The sequence below is a fragment of the Eupeodes corollae genome, chromosome 1 (genome assembly GCF_945859685.1).
Source record: "Eupeodes corollae chromosome 1, idEupCoro1.1, whole genome shotgun sequence".
Lineage (NCBI taxonomy): Eukaryota > Metazoa > Arthropoda > Insecta > Diptera > Syrphidae > Eupeodes > Eupeodes corollae.
The window spans coordinates 137,698,007-137,724,179 of NC_079147.1; the positions used below are offsets into that span (position 1 = coordinate 137,698,007).

General features: G+C 33.2%; 1 protein-coding gene across 1 annotated transcript; it reads left to right on the plus strand.

Moving 5' to 3' along the window:
• Nucleotides 1–1,214: 1,214 nt before the first annotated feature.
• On the plus strand, nt 1,215–10,032 carry LOC129940372 (solute carrier family 22 member 3). Its single transcript, XM_056048690.1, has 6 exons — nt 1,215–1,919; nt 1,979–2,133; nt 8,532–8,700; nt 8,870–9,186; nt 9,242–9,376; nt 9,432–10,032. The coding sequence occupies exons 1-6, from the start codon at nt 1,390–1,392 to the stop codon at nt 9,896–9,898; spliced, it is 1,773 nt and encodes a 590-aa protein (XP_055904665.1). The 5' UTR covers nt 1,215–1,389; the 3' UTR covers nt 9,899–10,032.
• The last annotated feature ends 16,141 nt before the right edge of the window (nt 10,033–26,173 follow it).

The window sequence follows — 26,173 nt, forward strand, 5'->3', positions numbered from 1 at the left end:
ACAGTCCAACGCACTAACCTTCACGCCACCGGTACTCTGATTCTTTTTTTTAAAGACTGTTTTATCGTCTGGAAATCTCAAAACTTTCCATGTCCCTCCAACTCTTCTTCTTTCCAAAATGCACTGCCTAACTTCGACAGGCTATTTTATTTCTGTGTTTCGCAAGCTGGAAATAGTTGAAGTACTTTCTTCCGCAATTTTAAAATCAATTCATTGAATTGTTTCTATGGGAGATCTAAGGTTTATAAGACTTTTAATTTAGCTCTGAATTCGTTTCAGTTTGTTCTGTTATTCACGAACTTAAGATAATTTGTGTCTTTTATTTGTGCTGGGGAATTTACCAGTATCAAGGACCTAGTTTACTATAGCTTAGTGAGAACAAACTTTCCCTTTAATTAAAGAACACTGTGCTGTGCGTCGTTCAAATGGCTGACCCGACTAACTATCACTCTGTTTTTCCAATACCTTGCTGATGATTTCGTCCTTTGGTTCATGAAATGCTTGGATGTATTAACCGGATTACTTGCATAAAATTGGTCCTAGTTGACGTTTGTGAATTGAGTTTACACCCTATTTTACACGTAGAACGACTGGGACCATGAGTGTTGTACACTAGCATTATCAAAAACTTGCATGGTTGTTTTCAAAAACAACTCACTGTTTTTTCTACATCACACTCACTATGGAAAAAAAGTTTCAATACAGCAAAGCGCTATTCAAGCGTTCTGACTTTTTGTCAAGATTTCGAGCGAGAAACTGCTGTCAATGTGAAAATAACTCATGATTCAAAAAGAAACCTCTAAATGTTTTCTATGAAATAGAATCACCTAAATCCTTATTTAATATTTGAGGAATTTAAACACAGAATTTAAGTACATATAGTATCAATTAATTTTGTAATAAATTTACAGAAAAACATTCATAAACTTGACAAGCATGTTGATTTCTATTTTTAACACCAACAATAATTACCAAGAACATGAACTTCAATAAAAAGACATATAATATAATTTACTACCTAATGCCTACTGAATTTCTGTTGCAAGACCAAGAATCAGCTTGAGTTTGTTGCACTTTTGTGGAATTCAATATGTCTGGTACTTTTATTTCAAGGAAGTGTGCCAAATGTTTATTTTTATCTTCATACATAAGTTGAAGAGAATAGGTGCACGAATAAAACGTGGAAAATTTATTTTCAGTAGGCAAAGTTTTGCCATTGGAAAATTATTTTGTCGGAGTAATCGTCGCGCTTATTTGTTATTGTTTTTGAATAGTTCAAGTTTTCAGTATTGCATTTGTCAGAAGTGATTATTAAAGTTTGCTTCTTAACAAAATTCTTGACCCTGAGGTGCTATTGGACTTAGTCTTTGTATTAGTTTTTTATTGAGAATGTCCCCGAGACAACAAGATATTGTGGGGCAGGTCAACGGCGACTTCGGTCGCTGGCAGCTGAGAACTATTCTCTTGATTTTCTTCTTGAAAATACCATCAGCTTGGTTAATGGCTGTCATTATTTATACAGCTCCATCTCCCCGAAAGGGTGAGTACTACTGTAAGCCACCGCCGAGTGTATTAGAAGCTAATTCAACTTTCGATAAGTGGATTATGATTTCACATCCGATCAGTGAAGAAACAAATACGGATCGCCAGTTCGATATTGACGTTTGTCATGTCTATGAACATTCGCTTCAAAATAATTTCACAGCAATGCATCCAAATTATTCAAATCCGTTTACGAAACCCAAAGCTCAACAGAAGATAATACCATGCGCTCATTTCCAGCATAACTCAACATTCAGGAGCTTAGTGACACAATTTGATTTAGTGTGTTCCCGACAAGTGCTAGTGGGCGTGTCACAGACATTTCATTCAATTGGAACTCTAGTAGGAGGATTGTTAACTAGAAGTATTTTAGATCAGTTGGTTTACAAACAGTTATTATAAGAATCGTTTTGACTGTTTTGTTATTTAATTACAGTTTGAGTCCTCGAAAGCTAATGCTTGTTGGAATGATCGGTCAAATTATTTGTGGAAATCTAACGGGAATGATGTCAACATTTAGTTTGCACGTAGTTTTTAGACTCTTAACATCAGCGTTTTGCTGTTTTATGTACACTACTGGACAAATAATACGTAAGATAAAACAATTATAAAGTTTATGTATACATATTTACTACGATTTTCGATCACATTTTAAAATATTGAAAACCGAACTTTTAATAGATGCAATGCAATGTTCAAAACTAACTTCTCCCTAACTCATATTATGCTTTAACTTGAAACGCAACTGCAAGCTCACTTGCTGTCAAGAAATGTCAGACGCTTAAACTCTGAATTGGTAGGGCTTTTTATCGAAAACTTAAAAGTCTATGGATTATATACAAGATTTGAAAAGAGATGGGGGGGTTCGTTTCCACCATAACATTGAAGGGAGGTAAATCGGTATTGATTTTTTTTTTAATTCAAAGTTTAAGTTTCAAGCGCTTAGTCATGTTTGAAATTGTACAGTTTTGAAATATCACTGGTGGCGAAAAATCTTAAATAACCTATTGTTACTAAGTAGCACTTTGCTAGCAGTCAAACTTTTATATATTTGTATATATTATGATTGCTTTTATACGATAACAATTTTGTATCTTTGTTTTTTGTTTTCTTCTAATCGAAAAAAGTGTTAAAAATTTTTGAAAACAGAAAGGTTTCATTTGTCAACTTAAAATCAAACATTATTGAACTTATAAAACAAATAATAGCGATACTAAAATTTGTCTCTACATTTTGTTAATTATTTTGTATTAAGTAGATTCTGAAAGTTTTCAGTTTCTTTTTAAAAACGCAAACAAAATATAAAGCAAGGCTTTTAACACTTCCATAAAATAATCTGAATTTCCTCAGTACGCACTTTATTTATTCAAGAAGTTAAACACACCTAGTAATTTGAATAAAGCTCTTAACAACGAACGTACCCAATGTCGCGTTCAATCTCCGACAGATCCGGATACCTTTTTGTTAGTATTTTACGTGCAAAAGAGATTTCCGATCCAAAACAGCTGGGATATCAAAAAATTAATCCAAAAGTATCCAAAAATTTCTTGAAAATTGATTAAATTTTTTTTTTTTGGTAAAAAGTCAAAACCTATCCTTTTACATTTTTGTTTTGCAATATCATTTTACTTCGAAATCTATATGTTTGTCTGCTTTTGTGAACAGCTCTAAAGATGTTTTTATTTTTTGCTAGCTATCGCAATTTAGGTTCGTTCAATGAGGTATTCCTTAAATCCGGGATAGCCTATCCAAAACAAGATTTAACGCATCAATTTTGTCAATCCGTTTCGTACGTCATTGTCAACGGATGAGTTGCTATTTATTATATACAGATTCATATATATTTTTTTTAAAACAAAGCAAAGTCATTTTAAAGGACCTAATAATTGAAATTCCCAACTGTAGTATAGACCATCATGGCTGAAACACAAACACGCTTCAGCTTCGGCTTCGTCTCCGTTACGATGGACCTGCTTCGAGGTTGCTTTGAGTTTGAATGACATTTCTATAATAACCAATGGGACTCCGTCCAAAGCAAATGTATTTTGTTTGTCGACTTTTTTTACAGCTGTCAAGCTGTCAGACACAGACAAAGTAAATGTTAAGCAAACTGGAACTAGAGCTTCCGTTTGGAGTCACATTACGTAACATTACGTTCTTTTCCTTACGATTGTCAAACGAAACGTAAACTCAAAGCATAATAAATATGTGATAGCATGCATTGAATTCCTATCGCTAAACTCGTAAATGTAAGGTGAAGCCGAAGCTGAAGTGTGTTTGTGTTTCAGCCATTAAGTCCACTACTTTTATAAGCTTATTTGTCCCAGGAAGAACCTCGTGCTTAACTACGAAGTGTACTTATCAACATCAGTCTAAAATATATTTCTCCACAAAACAATGCTCGTGATACAAGTTTCTATAATTCCACTAGAAACTAAGTCTACAATTTGAAAATCGGTTTTAGTTGTTGACGTTTTCAGCCAAGAACCAAACTGTTAGCTTGTCATCCATAGATCGAGAGCTGAGGGCTAATTCTTGACGTGAAAGGAAGCCAGTTGATGATTAAGTTGTAGGAAGTAAAGGTGTTAACAGAAACGTTTGTCTGACGGAACGTAGTGGCCACGTTTCTGAGAAAAGTGCATCAAAACTACTAATTTTCCAAAAATTTAAATAGGAAAAGAAACCACTTCAAATGCATTGCCTCTTGACGCCTACTACTCGCTGTTCTCAAATATGGTTTCGACGGCAGTGTAAATGGCCGAATTTGTTCTTCAGAGGTCGCCGAAAACGCGTTATTTTGGCGCTCTTAGCCTTTAGGGAAACCACTTGAAATTGGTCTCATTCGGAGACCTTCACTTCTCCAAACACATTCGATTAAAATCACGAGTTTTTTAAGCAAACTTTTTGATAACCGAAGTTGCCCAATAAAATGGGCTGCTTCTGTTATCAAGGGGCTGGCACTTCGATACCAGAGTGTAATTATACTTACAAAAAATATGTTAGCAACCAACTGAATAGATTAATAAAATAAATCGCTTAACCGCTAACAGTTATAAGAAATTGACATAGAAAAGGCCAACCTTCTCTTACAGATTCTTTAATGTCGAACAATTTAAAATGCAGGTTATATAGAAATCAAACCGAACTTCAACACTGAGAAAAAAAATTGTAATATCAAGCATTTTGTATTTTGGCCCAACAATTTTCGTTTTTTAAAATTAACCCAAGTACTATAAATTCTTTACTTAAGAATGTAAGTGCTGAACGTGCCACAAAAACTTTTATTCTTAATTTAAAGATAAAAAATTTAAAAACTTCAAAAATTTACATTGTTGCCTCAAGAAAGAATTGTAAAAAAGGTCAACAATTAAAATTGTATGGCAAATACTAAAATACCTAAAATTTCAAGAGCGAAAATTGTTGCGAGAAAAATGTATTGTTAATAAAAATTGACAATTTAATAGTTGGATCAAGAACAAAACATGTCAGACTTTTGAAACTATAGATTGTTGACCCAAGAACTAATTTTCAATAAAAAATGAAAATTAAATTGTTGGGGTAAATAAATTGTTTTCAGTAAATGGAGATTTTCTCATTCAACAAAATGAAACATAGACTATGAAGCAGGAAAAACGCTAAAAGTTTTCGAATGTAACGAATTTCATTTTTTATTTTTTTTATAGCAGCCATACTTAGAAATAATGTACGTAAATATTAAATTTAATGCAAAATATAGTATTAATAAAAACGGAAAACTTCTTCCGATGTCTTTAAAGTGAAAAATTAGCAATATGTTTCATATAAAAGCAATTTACATTTTGCTCTATTTTATATGCCTAAAATTGTTCAAGATACAAACATTTGTATAATTGACATAATAAAAAATATTTTTTTCTTAATCCAAAAAGATGTTATATATTTTTAATACTGAAATTTCAAATTTCATAAAGCAATGAATAATTTCTTTAAAAATCAAACTTTCAACTTGGCTACCAAAAGAAAAATGTGTGCAAAGATTAAGGTAATACGGGAGTTTCTTTCAATCAATAGGCAAATAATTGCAAAATTTTTTTGTTTAGTTTGCAAAATTTGGCAAAATCATCCTGAAAAAAATAAATTTTGTTAAGTCGTATGTGAGAATTGAAGCGCGCTTTATGCATTAAAGTGTATGGAATATTTTTTCTTCAATTTATAACGTGACAATACTGCTTAAAAAATTGATGTTTTGCTTCAAATCTGAATCACCAAACATATTTTTAAGGACCAATTTCTTTTATAACAGTGCTGTAGTGTAACATAAAATGAAATTTGGGTTTTAATTTTGTTTTTTCTTTAAAATATCAACATATAAGTTGTTGTGTTCTGAAATGGTAGGTGCTATGGTCTTTACTCTTTTAGGACTGATTTTAAAATTACAACTGCCTGGCTTGTTATCGTGTTTTAAATATGATGCTTAAATTTATAAATAGTTTGAAAGAATTTGTTACATGAATTATATTTACAAGAAATTTCATAGTGTGTTGGAGTCCTATGTCCATCTTTTAAATGAATGAGAAATTTGTTTGTATTTTGAAAAGTTTTCATAGAGATAAACTTTAACCTTTATAGCGTATACCTTCCAAATAAAATTCTTTCAAGCTTTCTGCAACTTAATTTTTGCCGAAACAGCTTGGAGTTGCAGCTCATCCTCCTTATATTTAAAGTTAGAGAACAAACACATCTTTTGTGCATCAGAAATTGATAGTTTGCAAGTTTTGCTAGTTCTTGACGGAATTAAAATGGTGTGCAAGAAATTAAAAAAGAACAAGTTTTTCGAATCTGAAAAAAATTGTATTAGTCCAATTATAAAAATTTATTTATGACTATAATAACCGGCACAAAGCTGGTGGGAATCCATTTTGTTATACATTTCTAGAAAGAGTTTCTCCTTGATTGATGATGGCAAATAAAAAATTATTTGCCCTTTCTTCTAACTTGTAGAACTTTTCGAAGAGTTTATTAGATTTTCCCGGGTGTAATGTGTTGAAGTCAACATTGATTAGCTGTTCGGCATTTAAGTCCTTATACCGTGGCCATGCCATGACGAGTCAGCTTTTCTCTTCCGATTGTATCCGACGTTAAAGTACCTGTCAACAATTTTTCCTGATGGTTGCTTTCCATTTTCTCGTAATACGTACGTTCGTCTTCATTTGCAAATAATTTTACTATTTCCTTAGCTACGCTTTTCAAGGTTTTTGGACACATTTTGTTGAAAATGGTCGACAATGCATCTAGATATGATAGTTTGATCAGTGCTAGATAGGTTTGGCATTTGTTGGTATGCTTTAATCATATCGTCTCCAGAAACAGCAATATTTATGATATTGGTATTTGTTTTTTCTCGAAATTCGAAGACATTTTGAAAAGACGTTGAAGAGCTGGCATGTAATGTATTCGATGAAAGCCATTGTGATACCATGGAAAGTGTTTTATCACTCTGGCAGCATGGTATTACGTCGACATAAAGTATTGCATAGTTACCTATATTAATTCAAAATATGAGTTCGTACTTACAAAATTACCATGACCGTACCTTAATTTACTTCGGTCCACCATAAGCTCTCTTTTTTGGAAGACATTTTCAATGTCATGACCATTAAGAATTTTGATAACATGAAAAGAAGCTATGCGGCACTTCTCTAGTGCAGATATCCTGGCGCAGGATAATCCCCAACTTAAAAAAAGGTCCAGAATTTCAGCTTCGATATAATTTATCACTAATTGTTCGTTCATTTGAAATTTTTAATTTAATTGTTTTCCACTTATAACGCTTTTGCACGCGCCGCCGATCGCACTTTTATTTGATTAATTTTTTTCCTTGAATTTATTTAATGTTGTACCGATCGCATTTCACAAGACAATGATTTCCATTGCTATTTGCATTTATTCTACGAGACAATTTTACAGTTAGGTTTACAAGAGCTTAAGAATAAATTGTTCTTCCAAGAACAAATTGTTGTTCCAAGAAAAGATTCATGTGCCAAGAACTATTTGTTAGAAAATTAACAATTTATACTTAAATCTCAAGAATTGATTGTTAAAGACTCAGTTGCAAAAAACGTTTCAAGTATGCAGTTCTGTGCCAACAACTTTTATTGTTGAGTACCTATACAAATGACATTCGTACAAAAGTAGGTATATCATTGAGGATAATACAAATGCAATATATTTCCAGAGAAAATGAAAGATATTTTACTGTCTGAGTAAGAGATATTAAGACGTATGAAATTGACAGGTAGATTACACTATAGGACACTTGACATTAGAACAATGATTTTATCTTCAATTTTGAAAACAATAATTGTCATGGTTGTTTTCAAAATAACTTAATTTTGATTATAAAACGAACATTTTGTTTTGGTTAAAGAACTAATTCCCAAAATCAGATAATAATACAAAAAAAAATGCATTTTCCATTGCTATTCCAACTTTTTTCATTCTTGATAATAATTGTTAGCTTAAGAACGAATTGTTGGCTCAAAAATAGGATATTTTGCATGAAAAAATATTAATTAAAACAAAAATTTTATTCTTGGACTAACAATTTTAAATTTTTAAAAATGCTTTAAAATGTTTAAATTGTTTTTTCAAGAATTTTATTTTTAAATTGACTTTTTGATTCTTAAAAAATCAAATATAAGTTCTTGCTTCAACAACTGTTTGTTGAGCTAACAATTTTTAAATTGCAATGTAAAAAGAATGGAAAATTCTTCGGACAACAATTTTTTTTTTCTTTAGTTAAGCTTTTATAACGTGTCATTTTCTTAAATCGGTAGTTAATGTGAAGCAGATTTTCAGATTTAGCTTGTGGGCATTTATAAAACAAGTCGCAATAAATTTTTAACACAATATCTTTGTTTTGAAAAACAAATAGCAATTTCCATCCATATTTTGATTTTCCCATTTTACGTTAAAACTGTAATTGGTAAATTTAACTTTTATACACATAGTTACAGATATCACAGGTGGACAAGCCAAAGTTATTGTTAGATGCCTTTTCGAGCTTTTCTGGTCCATCGGTTTGATATTGTTGCCAGGAATATCACTTTTTGTAGATGGTTGGAGTCAAATATATTATGTGATATCATCATTCACTTTAATCTTAATTCTTTTTAATAGGTGAGTTAATAAATGTAAATATTGTTTAGATGCAATTTTAAATAAGAAATTAATTCTCATTTAAGTGTCAAAAAACAACATTTTCAATTTTGACAACAAAGCGTTGTTAATTATTACAAATGTTTGTACATAGTAAATTTAAATTAAAAACCTTAAAACTTTTTTTTAGATGGATAGCTGATTCACCTCGTTGGTTGGCAAAACATGGAAAATACGACGAAGCACTACAAGAGCTTCTTGAATCAGCCACAGTAAACAATAAAAACATTCCAGTTGATCTTGAAGAGCAGCTCAGAGAATTTGGGTCACACGTTAAACATGATAAATCTCTTTCTTATTTGTGCATTTGGGACGAAACAACTAACTGGAAGTATGTCTTGGCCTTACATTGGGCTTGGGTTTGGGCTAGTTTCTTGTACAACGCAATGATTTTGGCCATTCGGCAATTTGGAGTCGATCATATTCATGTCAATACTATGTCTATGGGTAAATCTTTACATAAATGTCTAATTCTTGATGTTGAATTCTATCTCTTTGACAGGTTTTGCGGAAATGATAGGTGTTTTAATTGGACTTTATTTGATTTTATACACAAAAAGACATTGGCTTTGGGCTGGATTGTCAATGATAATCACTGGATTGTTCGCGTATTTTATTTGGCTAATTCCCGAACATCGTCAGTTTTAACTAAACAAACCCTACAAAAATGTTAACAGCTTTTTTATTTTCAGTCAAAGAAACACAAAAAATTGGTATCAGTATGATACTCTGTCTCGGTATTAAAGCAGCTAGTTCAGTTTCGATGTCAGTACTTACAACGTGCTCAGGAGAACTTGTTAAGCGGGAATGTAGACGTACCTTAATGACTTCAGTTGTTACACATAGCAGATTTTGGCTTTTATTTTCATCGTTATCTTCGACATTAAGTCTAATTCATACTTTGGCACCACTGACAATGTTTGCTTCGTTGGCCATACTTAATGGAAGCCTAATGTGTTATTTAAATATGGAGTTCTGGAACAAAGAAGTGCAGGGTGCAGCTCAGGTTCCTTCAGTGACAGATTACAGAAATATGATTCGAACGAGACGAATTTCAGTTGCTCGAAATAATGTTAATTTCTCAAGGAGCATAAGCATAAGGGACATTTGCGTGGAATCAAGTAATGCAAGGAGTAAGGATTCCAGAAACTCAGTTTGACACAGAAGAATTATGATACGTAGAAGCATGTTTTTTTTTATCATAATTTTACAGAGCTGTATTCAAAGTAACTACACTGCAGTAGAACTTTGTAACCCCCCAAAAACTGAAATATAAGTGGCTGAACATAATAGTGTTCTTTTATATTTTTTTTGGTTAGAAGTCTTTAACCATTAAAAAGTCAAATATGAAATTATTTTAACAGTTTATGTTTAAGATTTGTATATGTTAACATTTTTAATTTCTAAATTCAAATTTCAAATGCTCTCAAAACTGTTAAGGGAACCGGATATAAATGTTGCATCTGCGGCTCTTTCTAGAACTAACTCAATATTCGGTATCAAAACCTTTTATTTCAATAAAATGAGTTCCAGCAGCTTAGACATAAACCATTGTGTCATTTAGGTTAGATTAATTACTGCATATAGTAGGGAGTTATCTGAGGTAAGTTTATATATGCTGAAAATTGGCAGTGAGGTGAAATCAAATATTATGAAGTGTAAAAATTAAATTTGTGCTCTTTGAAAACAAAGCTAAACAAGTGCTTATAAATACACATTTTACATTTTAATTCCGTTTCTCTTTTTTGAGATACCGAATTGAAATAAAAGAAATATTTTTTTTTAAATCCAAATAAAACCAAGATTAAGAAAAAAAACTAATTTAAAATCTATTGGTTTGTTTTTGAGAAAATTTAAATTTTCGATTTTGACCAAAAAATTTGTATGGGGACTACTGCTATTTTTAGTCTTGAAGTGAAAAAAACGCCTGAGGAAAATACGCTTAAAACCTTATTTTCCAATTTTGAGCCCAATTGACAGAATGGTTTGTGCTGTAAGAACGAGGACAGACAGACGATAGACGGAATAGGGGACCCACTTTTTATATTATTGCCAAGGATGATTTAACGCAAAGCGATGAACATGAAATTACAGAACGACCAAACTGTAGAAGTTCATTCAGAACAATTGCTCAATATTTTAAATGTCAAACTACGTGTTACATCTAAAACAAATGCTGTACTCGTCATGCAACACCTTATAAACCTGTTCCTAAATAGCCTCAAATGGGGTATATGCTCCAAAGCTGTGGCGTAAGATCACAGTTGTTTTTATTCAAATGCTGGTGAAACCCAATTACATAAATATTAAAGACTATAGACCTATTAGTCTCACATTGATCATTCTTAAAACCTTAAAGAGACTTCTAGACATTCACATTTCCAGCTATCTCAGGCACAAGAGCAGTCAAGAAAGCCCTAACAGCTCTCAGTATACAAGTGGTGTAGGTGGAAATGTTGATCTCAAGGCAACCTAGCCTGAGATCCAATTAGCTCTGTAGTGCGCCGTTTTGTTAATACAAGTGGTGTACTCTTACCACTTTTCTGGATTCTGGTAATGCTTACCTGGATTCTGGTAATGAACGATATCCTTACCAAATTCCAAAACAGTGGTGTCAAAGCAGTATCCTACAATGACGACTTAGCTCTACTGGCGATAGGGAAATTCCCAACCACTTTAAGTGAACAACTAAACAAATCCTTATTCAGAATTTGAACAAGGACACAAATGTGGCTTCACTATTAACCCCCTTAGAACAAAACTAGTACTTCTTATAAAGGGTGATTTTTTAGATTTTATCTTTTTGGCAACAGTGGTTTAAACAGCTGACGCACGTTTCGTGTTTTGTTTCACTGTTAAACATCTTCAGTTTGGTCTATAATTTAACAATGAATCGTCTTACAAACGAAGAAAGTTTATCGCGTGCTTCTTCCATTTTATGGTCAGTTTAATCGGCTATTTGGGCTATTGGGTCTAAATTTATGCACCAAATTTACATTGTTGGACATTAAACTACCAACACGCTTACGCAGAGTGCGAACTGAAGAAAATATCGCTGCTGTATCGGCCAATGTTATTGATGACCATCAATTATCGATTCGTCGCCGTTCGCAGCAATTGGGCTCAACAACGTTTACGATTTTGCAGAAGGATTTAGGTCTTTCCAAATACAGCTGGTGCAAGAATTGAAGCCGAACGACCTACTGCAACGTACATTTTTGATAAATGGGTAGACAAATTGTGTTCAGCGACGATGCTCATTTTTGGCACAATGTGTACGTAAATAAGCAAAATTGTCGACTTTGGAGTGAATATCAGCCAGAAGCATTGCAAGAACTACCAATGCATCCAAAAAAGTCACAGTTTGGCGCGGTTTATTGGCTGGTATCATCATTGTACCGTACTTCTTCTGTAACTGTGAATGGTGTGCGATGCCGTGAGATGATATCCAACTTTTTTTTGCCCAAATTGCAAAAGGTTGACTTGCATGACATGTGGTTTCAACAAGGCGATGCCTTGCATGACACGTGGTTTCAACAAGGCGGTGCCACATGCCCACAGCACGCCCAAAAATTGACTTATTGAGAGGCAAGTTAGGTGAACATTTTATTTCACGTTCAGGACCGGTCTATTGGCCACCTAGATCGTGCGATTTAACACCTTTAGACTATTTTTTTGTGGGGCTATGTTAGCTCATGTCTATTGAGACAAGCCCGCTTCAATTGACGCATTGCAAGACAACATTGAACCGTTTATTCGTGAGATACTGGCCAAAATGTTGAAAGAGTATGCCAAAATTGGACTAAGCGGATGGACCATTTAAGGCGCAGTCAAGGTCAATATTTGCATAAAATAATCTTCAAATATAAAATTATATAGACCGTACTATCGATTTAAATAAAGATTTCATGAAACTTTTCTGAATTTTATTTGTTTGTTTTTTTTTTTAAACTTTTTTATAGCTTTTAAACAATCACCTTTCATATAAGAAGAAAATACCAAATTATGTAATATAGATGGAATCCCACTCAAACTGTCAGATCAAGGTAAATACATTTTAGTTATCCTGTAATAAAAAGCTGAACTGGCATCCAAATTAATTGGAGAGATGAATGGGATCTTCAATAGAAACTGAGGATAGAATCCTTCAATCATAATGTGGATGTACAGCGCAACACGTCAGGCGTGTGCTCATTTATGGTAACATTGTATGGTGGAATACCGCGTTTAGCACTTAGAACGGAAGCAATACTCAATCTTTTAACCCTGGGCCTATATGTACTTGAAACCTCTCCAAACACTGCCTTACTGATGAGCCAGACCATAGATAGTTTTGGAGGTCTGCAACTACATATAAACAATAATGATAAGGAATAGCAAGTAGCCACTGCTCACTTCTTATACCACTGTCCAACACTTGGTGAACTATCCATAGGCATCGTAGATTTTAAATTAATTATTTTTCTTTAATGGAAGTGCATAATTCAGGGTATCACGAGGAATCTCCATTGATCTAAAATTGACGATGACGTCATCAATCGCCACTACACCAATCTTACCTGACCTATACCAGCGACTTTCTACTTTTATACAAATTTAATTCTAGATTACCCGTGACGTTGCAGTGACGAAGAATTCTGGACATTGGTTCAAAGTGCCCGTAATTAGTGCGGTGATGAGGGATACAGATCGCAGATTTCGACGGTTGGTGTTAAGATGAATATCACTCAGGAGTGCCAGCGAATCTATATTGCCCCTTAACAATTGGTGAGCAAATAATATATCAGCGTTTTTGCGTCTGTTATATAAGGGCTGCAAACCTATCAGTTAAAGTCGATCGGCATAAGGAGGCAAGTTGGATGTATCATCCCAGGGGAGGCTACGTAAGGTAAATCGAACGAAACGTCTTTGAACATTTTCAATTCTGAGTGGTTTTCATAGAAGGAGACCATACTTGGCATGCATATTCAAGATGAGGACGGACTAGGGAAATGTAAAGCGCTTTAGTTACATAGGAAAATTCTTTGGACCATCTCTTAATAAAACCGAGAGATCTATTAGCTTTATTAATAATTTTGTAAAAATGGGAATGGAAATTCAAGTGTTTGTCACAAATAATACCAAGATCTCAAATAGAATGGACTACGTCGACGGCGTCATTAAGGAAGTAGTATATTCTATGAGATGGGATTTGTTTGCGAAAAAAGGTCATTTGTTTACATTTACCTACATTTAACTCAAAAAACAAAAAAGATATTAAGATCATTTTAAAAAAGTAAGGAATCCGATGGAGTTGAGATAATCTGAAAAATGTTCTTATCATCCGCAAACATTAGGATATCTGAGTTTTTTAATTTAAGACAGACATCATTAACAGATAAGACGAAGAGAAGGGAGCCAAGGCGACTACCTTGTGGGACTCCAGAAATTACATGTATAGGACTGGAGACTGAGTTACGGAAAAGGACTCTATAAGTTCTATTCGCAAGATAGGAGTTTATCCAGTTTATAAATATAGATGGAAAGCCCAGGGCTCTTAGTTTGAGATAAATTATCTTATGGGATATTTTATCAAAGGCTTTGCTGTAATCAGTGTATACAACCTCAACTTCTTTGCCATTCTCAAGGGCTGACAAAACTTTAGATATAAATTCAATTAAGTTAGTCGTAGTGGATCTACCTTTAAAAACACCATGTTGAGCGGGGGAGAATAAAGGCTTGCAATGGAAATAAACGGAATCATGAACTAAGCTTTCAAAAAGTTTTGGAATGCATGAAAGTTTAGCAATAGGTCTATAATTGTTAATTTCAGTTTTATTGCCTTGTTTATGAATGGGAAATATAAATAAATCTTTCCATATATGAGGAAACACACCTTGGGAAAGAGAGAGTTCAAAGAGTGCAGTTAGAGGCTTTGACAGAGAATGTATACATTTTTTTAGAACAAATGATGGGACGCCATCAGGACCAGGGACGATTTTGGCAAATACCATTTCTTCAGTTAGTATAAACGATGAAAGGGAGGTTTAAGTGCAACCATCTAAATAACTAAAGTAGTGTGGATCAGGATCATGCAGATGTTCAGTATACGATTTGCTAAAGTAATTAGCAAATAGATTTCATATGGTTGTTGGATCAGAAGAGATTATGTTGGAGAAACTCGTTGAAGGTTTAAACCTATCAGATTTTGACATTTATAAATTTGAAAAATCTCCTTGCATCAGAAAGAACGTTATTTTCCATTTGGTTAAGGTATTGGTTATAAAGAATTCCCTTAATTCAGAGAAAGAATTATAGGCGAAAAGATAGTTGTTGTGATCAGTATTAGATTTGGACTGTAAAAATATCTTCCAAAGCTTGTTACGGGTATTTCTTAGGCTACGGAGCTCTCTGTTATACCAAGGGGAGCAGAGGTGAAATCTTTTTACGAGAGAACGGTACTGATTTTTTAATACAGCACGAAAAAATTAAATAAAACCAATTTGTAAGGGACTCAACTGTTAAGGTGGAGAGCTAAAAAGATTGCTAAGTTGGGAGAAATCAACCCTACGAAAATCATAACAGTAATTCTCCATTTCAAAAAAGTTGTTTTCAAATTCACGAGTAACAAAAAAAAATCCATAGTATGAATAACACCGAATAAAGTTAGAGTAGAATCTTACTATGGATGGGCTTTTGACATTTATACAAGTGTTGAGAGAAAGCAAGCGTTTTTGTTTCTCTGTCTTTAAAATCCAATGCAAGATACGATCTTGATGGATTGCCTTACTAATTAGAGATTTGAATAAAGACACGGTCTTTACTTGTTCACAGTTTTATTAAGAAGAAGGAATTATATAATGTTACGTTTTGACAACCGGAAGGGTTTTTCTTGAAAGCTCTGACACTTCATGAAATTTACTTTGTAAACAACTCAAAAACCATAGACTAATTTACAGGGTGCTTTAATTCAATTCAATTTTATAGCGATGTTAAAAATTAAGTTTAATAAAGAAAAAAATTAAATTAAAGTAAGCATCTGACATAAGTATATAAAATAAAGGTATATTCAAGTCTCGTAGTACCGTGGCATGATGGTTAGTGCGTTGGACTGTCATGCCAGAGGTCTTGGGTTCGATCCCTGCCTATGCCATCTAAAGTCTTTTCACGGGTACTGCCTCTTGCGAGGAATTGACAAATTCTCCAAGAGTAACTCTTGTCTTGAAAAAGTGCTTTCTCAAATTAGCCGTTCGGATTCGGCATATAAACTGTAGGTACCCTCCATTCCTGACAACATTACTCGCACACAGGAATGGTTGAGAGTTGTAAGTCACTAGGCCCTGGTTCTCAAAGGACTGTTGCGCCACCCAATTTATTTATTTATTTATATTCAAGTCTCAACAACAAGTCTCGAATGAATCTTATGTGTTTTCCATTGGGGAACAATCCAATCTGTTCTTGTTGATATTATTAAGTTTTGTTAATGAAATTTTTGCAAGAGAAAAGATAATTAAGTTTTTCTATGTTTTTACCAAAGGTTTAACTCAGTTGAGATTAAATAAATCTTTTTGGTGTTTCCACTTGGTGTTTCGATGTTTTCGATGTGTGAAGTGCAAGTGAGATAGTTTGATTCGTGTTAAACAGTGAAGAACTGATTAGTTCAGCACCATATAAGAATATGGGACCTACTCCACGTCAATTTTTTGTTTGTAGAAGTTTTCTTTCTATTTCTTCTTGAAAATTGTCCATTTTATTAGTTTTATTTAGTTTTTTTTGGCTTAGTTAATTTTAACATTAGATTTTCACGAAACTTTCTTCTATTCTATTCTGACAGATCTTCTTTCAGTTGCATCAATTTTTAAATACAATAATCTGGCTACTGAGGATGTTATCAATTTCTAATTGTACTATATATGGAATACCAAAAAAACTCACTTATTGATTTCGCCCTACAGCTTTAACAACAGCAAATATGCTTAATGCCGACCATCAAATACTTTACTCTTGTTATTTAAATTGCCGACATAAGCTCTATTTAAGGATAGACATTTATCTATTTCACCTATATTCACAACAAACTATTATCTTTATTGTTCTAAGATTGAAATCTTCGTTTTATTCTTTTGTATGTATGCATTTATTTTCCGGAAACACTTATCAAATAAGTGTTCAAAAAACGATAAAACCTTTTTTTAAGTAAATACCTAATCTTAATTAATGAAGTAATAAAACTTTGTCGTGAGTCGTCAGTGAAAAATAAATAAAAACTCAAGATATCATGGAAGTAGTTATGAACTTGACTAAAGTGACTTTCTCAATTGTAAACATGAACTTATTAAAGTTTATGTATTTTTGCTTTGTATATTTCTGGAAATAAAAGTCAACAAAAACAAAACCACCCGCATTTATTGAGCAAAATAAAATTGGATTACTACAAGTTACTATCATTTCTTAACATTTATACAATCATTGTCGTAATATCTCTGCACTGCACTGGTTTAAACTTGACCCTATAAAATACTTCTCATTCTAAACGAGAATGTCTTGTTTGATAGCTTTATATAGCCAGAAACTTGGATGGAAGTTTACAAATTAATAGATATTGATGTAAGTATAGTAATAGTAACAGAAGTGCTATACATACGTCAAATAAAATTTTATAGCTAGTTCTTGATAAATACCTATATCATAATTAATTGAGTCCCCACTACATATAAAATAAATTCTATCACATGAGACTTGGAAATCTGCATTTTTGTTAGCTTGATTAAATTTATTACAGAAGACTAATTTATTTTCTAACCGAGATAGTGGGAGATGTTGGTAATACAATTACTACAAGTAAACTGGTTACTTGTATAATTATTCCAAAGATTACCGATAAGCTCTATATCAAGTCATATCAATGAGCCGATTACAGAATATAAATACCAAATTAGAGGCGAAGAAACCATTAATATTTATTATGTATTTTTCCATCTAGTTCAAAATGTAAAAGAAACAAATATTTGATGTTTTATGTCTTCTGTAAGATCAAAAATGAAATGTGGGTAAGTTTATTTTGTGTTTGAAAGAAAACTGCTTATAGAAATCCGTGTATTCAAGATGTCTTCCCTAAGTGCACCAAAAGGAATTAGTTTACAAGGTAGTCCTTATAATGGTTTTTTTTAAAATAATAGGTTTTTTGCGCCTAAAAACCTTCACAAAAAGTAATTTTCTTACCTGCACAGGACACCTTACGGTTGAAAATAGAAAAAACTAATTTCCAATAATGTCTGTTGCGTAGCCGAACTACCATCCGATTCGTTATTGCCTCGGAGTTTGAGGACTAGAGTAATTTTAATTTGGCTACTAACTTCCCAAATAATAATACCTGTCATTTTGGTGATGTTAAATAGCTATTTATCGAGACTGTGATATAGCACCTTTGGATATATTTTGGAAAACGGTGAAGAACGGATTGTTATACAGTCTTTAAATCATAAAATCAAATCGCGCACTACAGTCCAAAACCATCAACGAGGTCTTGGAAAGATGAAGTGGAAGCATGTGTTTCTGCAGAGTCATATCAGGTAGCCGCGACTTTGTGTTTAATATTAATATATGAGCAAGAGTATGTAAAATAGAAGGAAAGAAAGAAAGAAACGTGATATTGTCCACCCTGCGCATCAAATATTTTTTTTTTAATTTTATGAAATATAATAAATTTGACATTGCTTTACTAACGGAGACATGGTTGACCAACGAAAGTAGTTTTTCCAATCCAAATTATGTATGCCATAGACTTGATAGACGACATTCAAAAGGGGGTGGCGTACCTCTAGTAGTTAATAAAAATCTGAGACATAGGGTGCTTCCAATTGTTCGTTTAAAGGTTGTGGAAGCTATTGGCATAGATATCACGCTCCAAGACTCAACAGATTTAAGTATTTGTTCTCTTTATTTCCCTGGTGGAAATGCTAGTTACGAGAAAAAAACTAAATTCAAAAGAGACATACTGAAGATTATAAGGAAGGATTATTAATTGTAGGCACCAAATTATGGGGTTGCTTGAGAGCTAACTGTTTTGGAAATATACTTCGCGATATTATTGCATATAACAGGTCGCTTTCAATTTTATATCCCCTTACACCAACATATATACCGAGCTCCTCGTCAAAAAATCCTTCAACGCTTGACATATTTATCACAAATAACCCTGCGCGCTTCACTCAACCCTTAACTATTCATGCTCTGAGCTCAAACCATTTGCCTGTGTGCACAGAGTTATTAGCGAACTGTTTATTAAGCAATACACATGTTCGTTTCAAATTTTCTGCTGCAAACTGGGTAAGATATCAATCCTACATATCCAGCAACATGTACAACGGAAGATTGTCGATTGGAGATGTTCAATCTCTTGAAGATGTGGACCGCGCTATTGAAAAGTTTGAGCAAACCATCAATAACGCTGCTCAAATATCTATACCAAAAACCAGAAATCCAAGTTCCATTTCAAACCTTCAACCTTTGCCGGATAACATATTGTATTTGATCCGTTTACGAAACACTGAAAGAAGAAAGTGGATTCGTTACAAATTAGACTCTTTTAATACTAATGTTAACATCCTAAATCGTAAAATACAAAACGAAATTTTAGTGTTTAGTATTAATCAAAAGTGGAACAACTTACTATCGAGTTTTGATAAGGGTTCAAAACCTTTTTGGAATGCAACGAAAATATCTAAGAAGAAAGGTTCAGCTATTCCTCCTCTTAGGGAACAAAATATTGTTTATATTACGCAGGAAGAAAAGGCAAATATCTTCGCTCAAACTTTCAACCGCAATCACTCAGTGTCCGCTTATTTAAGTGATAACGTAACCGAAAATATTGTTCGCGAAAAACTCTTAGAGTTCGAAGATTCTGTAATTTTTCAACCCAGTACACCAGTACATTTATTAGTAAAAGGCTTGCTTATAGCCCTGAAAATAAAGAAATCTCCTGGAGATGATAGAATTAGCAACCAATTATTAAAAGCACTGCCTAAAAAAGGTATAACTTTTTTAACTTTTATCTTCAATGTTTGTATCAAACACTGTTATTTTCCTGAAAAATGGAAAGTAGCAAAGGTTATAACTATTGCCAAGGCTGGGAAACCTAAAGATAGACCATCAGTCTTCTAAGCAATATTAGTAAACTTTTTGAAATGGTGTTAAAGGACCGACTCCTGCAACATATTGATGAAAGAAGCATATATCCAATTTAACAATTCGGATTTAGAGCAGGTCACTCGACCTCCCACCAAGTCCTTCGAATTAAAAAATATGTCCAAAACAATCTTGTTTTAAAAAATTCGACGGGTCTAGGTTTGCTAGACATAGAAAAAGCCTTTGATACTGTTTGGCACGATGGACTCATCTTTAAGCTAATTTTTTTGAATTTTCCACGATATCTTATCTAAATTATTAGGAATTTTTTGAAAAACCGAAAGTTTTTTGTTAGTCCTGGACTTGCGAAATCTTCTTTATTTAATATTCCATTTGGTGTTCCTCAAGGATCTGTTTTGGGTCCCATTCTCTTTAACGTTTTCTTATCCGATCTTCCTAGGCTTGAAAATACTGAAATTGCCATGTTCGCTGACGACACTGCCCTTTTTGCATCAAGTGTTTTTGCTCAAGACGTGCTTAACTACTTACAGTGTTCTCTTGATAAAGTTCTTAGTTACTTAAATAAGTGGAAAATTAAAGTTAATGCCGAAAAATGACAGGCCATTTGGTTCACACGGCGCAGAAAATAATGTTTTCTTCCACAAACCACACTCAATATTAATGCAACTAATATCGTATGGTCCGAATAAAAAACTCACTTTTCAAGGTCACATATCAAACTCAATCCATAAAACGAATGTATTAATTAAAATCCTGTCCTGTATCCGTTTATCAATAGGAAGGGTCGTCTAAGCATACATAATAAAATATTAATTTATAAAAGTATATTTCAGCCAGTCCTCACTTATGGAGCACCAGCGTGGTTCGATTGTGCTGAGGCTCACATTAAAAAATTACAGATATGTCAAAATAAAGTCCTTAAACTAATACTTAATTTACCTCGTTGCTATTCTACTATAAGACTCCACAAAAGAGCTAATGTCAACCTTATTAAATCCACTCTTTACAAATTACAAGAAAATTTTTTCAAGAGATGTTCTTTTTCAGATAATGATCTCATTCAAAACTTACAATAAAAAGTGATTTCCTAATATTTTGGGTTTATGTGCAATACTAGTTTTTTTAAGTTTAATATGAGGGTTTTTTTCTTGTAGTGTTTTCCCTTAAATAAATTTATTTATCATTTTTTCTTATCTTAAAGTCTTGTTATAAATTTGTTATTTATGTTTAAGTTGTAAAGTAATTTTGTTTTTTTAAATCTCTTAAATTGTTTGTTAAATTTAAAATAATGTAAAAATTGTGCTACAAAATAAAACGAAACTGAAACTGAACAAAATATTCTAAGTTTTACATGAAACTTATAGCAAAATAAACCTTTATTGAAGAACTGACAAACAAAAATTGAATCTCTATTGTAATGTCATCAATCAATTCTTGACCTCTCCAAATATCCCATAAAAATAAAAATATAGACATGCGAAAGTGTTTTTACTTAGACGTTTGGTTTTTAAGAAGATATAAAACACATATGATTTAATGTTACAGATATGAAGAAAAGGCATAAAGCCCAATTTTATAAAACTTTTGTCGTATGGGTCTACTTTGGCCCCTATGTCAGGAATAACGCTTCGAATATTTTCTTTTCAATTGTCAACCCCAGCCTTAGGACGCTTATAATGTGCTCATCAAAAGTTTCCTCCAAAAAATTGATTTTTACGATACGCGAACCGAACAATCAATTTGGTAATAAATTGTCATGGTTTGCAAACGTTGAGCAGGATAAAGTATATTTATTATAAAATGGCAAATCAAACAGAGACCTAGATTAAGTGATAGCTGTCAAAATAAAACCACTATGAAAAAAGGATTGCAAGATTGAATTATTAACCACTATTTTAGAACTTGTACATGAAGAACAATATTTTGCATGTATAAGAAGTTACTACAATTGAGTACGATTTTAAGAAAATTCTCTATAAGTATACCTATATTTTCTGTAAACTATAAGTTTGAGAATAATAAATGAAATACAACCAGGAGGACCAAATAATTAAACAACAACCTTCGATTAATGCATCAAGAGACTTCATATTGAAAGTATGCTCAAGTATTTCATTAACCTCACGACAACCAAGAACCAAAAATCTCCAATCTTATTTTGTATAATCATAGTTTTTTGAAGATCATGCATTAGATCATGAACAATACGTGCTTCCAGCAAGACGGGAAACAAAGCTACACAACACTAACAATTATAAGTCTCGTTGCGTGATAAATTTACTTGTAGTGAAGCATCAACGATGCGGTAGGTTATATGATATTGCTTTTCACACTTAACTGAATAGGTCAAAACTTTTTATTCCCAAAAAGGAATTTTACTGAGAATTTCCACGAAATAAATAGAATTTTGTAACTTTGTTCCGTTTTTATAGCAAATTTTCCAGTTCATAACAAGAAATTTGGTACAAAGGTAAGTTTTTTGGTTCAAAGAAAAGAAAAAATCAAAACTTCGGTATCACTTTTAGACACAACTTTTAAGTTATGTAGATATATAAAATTTAGTAAAATACTTCTGAAATAGGTATAACTTCAAACGTTCTCAGATTGAAAATGAAAATGAGATGGCCTGAAAGGAAATTTGTGATTTTCCTGAGAAGGAACTGGGAACTGTGCCCGTACAAAAATCCAGGCCTGAATTAATTAAATGGGAATACATCGCTTTAATATACATACACCTGTTCAGAGCTGGATTTTGCAGGGGGCAGACCATCACATTAAATTCCAACCGATATAATGGTTGTTCCAACAAAACCAGAAAACGAATCGCTATCACTTTTACTTCTGATTTTAACAAATGAACAATCAATAGAAATTCCGGTCCAAGAAGAGGCTTTGAACAATTCTATAATTAGTAGAACTGAAGAAGAATATAATGTTGATAGTTCAGAAACTTTAAAAACGCTACCTAAACGTGTGAGCAGCAAACCCTCCACTGGTCTCCAACTTCTAACTCCTAAAGTTCGCATTGTTTTCACATCAGAATCATTGAAACCTTTCCCGAAAGCTTTTTCGGAAAAAGCTAACAGACGGCAAAAAAACCTGGAAGTCTACCATCTAAACAGATACCCTGAAAAAAGAGCAGATAGAGAGGAATGTGAAGCTACAAAACGAAACAAAGATGAGCAAGTAAAATAAAAGACTGGATGGAGGAAAAAAGAAAAGAAATATCGAGAAGAAGAAAACAAAAAGACAACAGGATTGAATATCATTTAAAAAAGCGAACAGTTTCTGCCTTGATTACATTCAGAAATCAGATCTGGATAAAAGTCTGTTTGTAAGCTGTGGGGTCACAAAAGGTGGAAACTCATGTGTACATTATATACATACATATGGGTCGTACAATTGCGATAAGTAAAGAAATAAGCTGGTACAACAGTCCGTTGAGAACTAGGGCCTAGTGACTTACAACTCTCAACCATTCCTGTGTGCGAGTAATGTTGTCAGGGATACATGTGACCTACAGTTTAAGCCGAATTCGATCGGCTTATTAAAGAAATTACTTTTCGTGAAAAGAATTACTATTCCTCACAAGAGGCAATACCCGTTTTAAAAAAGTTTTAGGTGGTACGTACAGGCAGGGATTGAACCCAGGACCTATGGCATTACAGTCCTACTCACTAAAATACCGCATTTCAACATTCTGTAGGACAAAACTTTGTATCTCAAATTTCTGGTTGATCAAAAGTCTATATTTCAAAACGCATCAAATAATAAATAAAAATAAAAAGAAAAATGGTTTTGATAATGATTTTGTTTACTACTCATTATTATAACATACAGAGTTTTGTTGGCATAGCATTTTTTATACAGTATTTTAAGTTTACATTGCTTTGAAATACAGAATTTGAGCGGTGCAGAAGTTAGATATTAAAAAATGATTTCTACTGTTTAGTATACACACTTTGGGAGTTAATTCATTTAATGCTGACTAGCAGAATAATTAACTCAAAACTGGGCAACTCTTCTGGAGGACGATTCGTTTGTAGAGGGACACCCCAAGGTGGTGTTCTATCCCCTCTCCTCTGGAACCTAGTGGTAAATGAAATCCTAACTGGTCTGGATACGGAGGGTTTCATAGTGATTGCCTATGCAGACGACGTTGCTATAACAATTTCAGGAAAGCATCTAAACACCTTAAAAGAACTCTTACAAAACAGACTAATACTTTGAGCTGATCGGTGTAGACTGTTAACCCACACAAAACCGATTGAGTCTTTTTTCTCCCTATATTAAAGGTATCCAATTAAAATTCAGACACCTTACTCTACCTAATACCTCTTGACATATTTAGCAAACAAATAGCTGCAAGCTCTGCTATTCGCCTCAAAGCTTCGTCGTAGTGGACTAACAACACTATTGGCCACTCCGTAATTCTTAGGTATTTAGAAACAATTCCAAAGCACACAGACTGGTGGAGGTGTGTACTCTGAACGACTGAAATTAATTTTCTCATTCCGCCTTCCCAATCATTGTAGCGAGTTCCAGGCGGAACTTTTGGAGATAAAAGAAGTCTTGTCCTGGTTTAAGAAAACGTGACAACATCTAATATCCGTATTTTCTCAGATAGCCAGGCCGCTATCAAATCTTTGGACTCTGTCTCTACAAACTCTATAACAGTCCATAACTGTCCATCATCTTTAATGGAGATGGCACAGCAGTTTAATATTCACCTTTGCTGGGTGCCAGGACATAGAGGCATTCCAGGTGACTGTAAGGCAGATGAACTAGCCAGGAACGGTACAGTGCAGCCCAAGTTACCACGTTTGGCACATACTGGCATAAATTGTAAATTGTTGCTAATGCAGGACGCTGTGAGGAGGCAGGCACCAGGTTGAACAACATCACCACGTGTCAGTCACATGAACATAAAACATTCAGGGTACTTGCTATCTCTAAGCAGATCGCATATAAGCTCGATAATAGGTGTTATAACCGGACACTGTCTAATAGGAAAGCACCCCACGCGACTAGGCGTATTCTCAAATGACTTTTGCAGAAGCTGTATGGACGAAGAAGAGGAAGAAACGGTTCTCCATCTTCTCTGCACATGCCCTGCTCTGGCTCAAAAACGCAAGAATTACCTAGGAGTATTCTTTTTTAACGATCTAAATCGTATCAGCATAATCAGCCTCTTAGTTTCAATATGGACTCAAACTGGTTCCATTGAGCTTAGGAAGAAGAATCAGGATTCATGTGGTATCACAATGGGTCATTAAACTGGTCTAAGTGTGTCCGTTTCCATCATGGACCTTAACCTAACCTAGTATACTTGTGTTATAAGTCTGCTGTAAAAAGTAATAAGATATCTATAAATGTGTGAATTTCAAAATTTGCAAAGGCAGTTTAATATCATTATAATTATATAAATTAGCTTTCTGTTACTTTATTATCCACTTCCAAAAACTTTTCCAGTGAACTCATTAGTTTTTATAATAACCTAACAACCAATGCAATTTATTTCATCGAAACATCGTTCCACTTGAAATAATTATATTAACCTTTTCTTGTTGGAGTATTAAATATCAGGGAAAATAATCACAATGCCTTGCACCTCGCCGGTTCTGTCAAAACATAAAATATGAATCAAAAATGTTTTCGTCCATAATGGAGGAAACCTTCTAAAAATATCATTATCATCACAATATAATTCATTACATTTTACCAGCTAGGTTTACCTTCTATCAGGAATTCAGAATTTGTGACGCTTAATTGAATCAATTAAAGACTTCATTAAATTGGAAGAACTGCTGTGTATCAAGACGAAAAATCTCCTTTGATAAGAAACTGAGAAATTAAAAGCAAATTATTTTAAAACACCCTTTTAATCCATTGATAAGTGATAAGTTACAATACATAGCCTAATAAATATATACTATTTCAAACATCCCCAAAAACAAACTATCAAGAATCTAGATATAAACTTTTCACATGTATGAGTGTTGTGCCAGTATAACTTTTAATCATATTTATTTGATATATCAATTCAATTAATAGAGTTGTTTGACAAAAATGTGTAAACAATTAGAGCCTCAGATGTTCTACATTGGTCTTATACATGAAATATTTATGAACAAACAGTATCTAAAAGAGTACATAAGAATTTGTGTTCCTTATACAGTATATACACCGTATCGTTTCAAGACGGACGGCATTTATATTAAATATTATGTGACAATGAAAATTGCGATACATATACATTTTAATCAGGCAGTCAATTCAAAACGTCCGCACTTCATAAAAAAGGAGC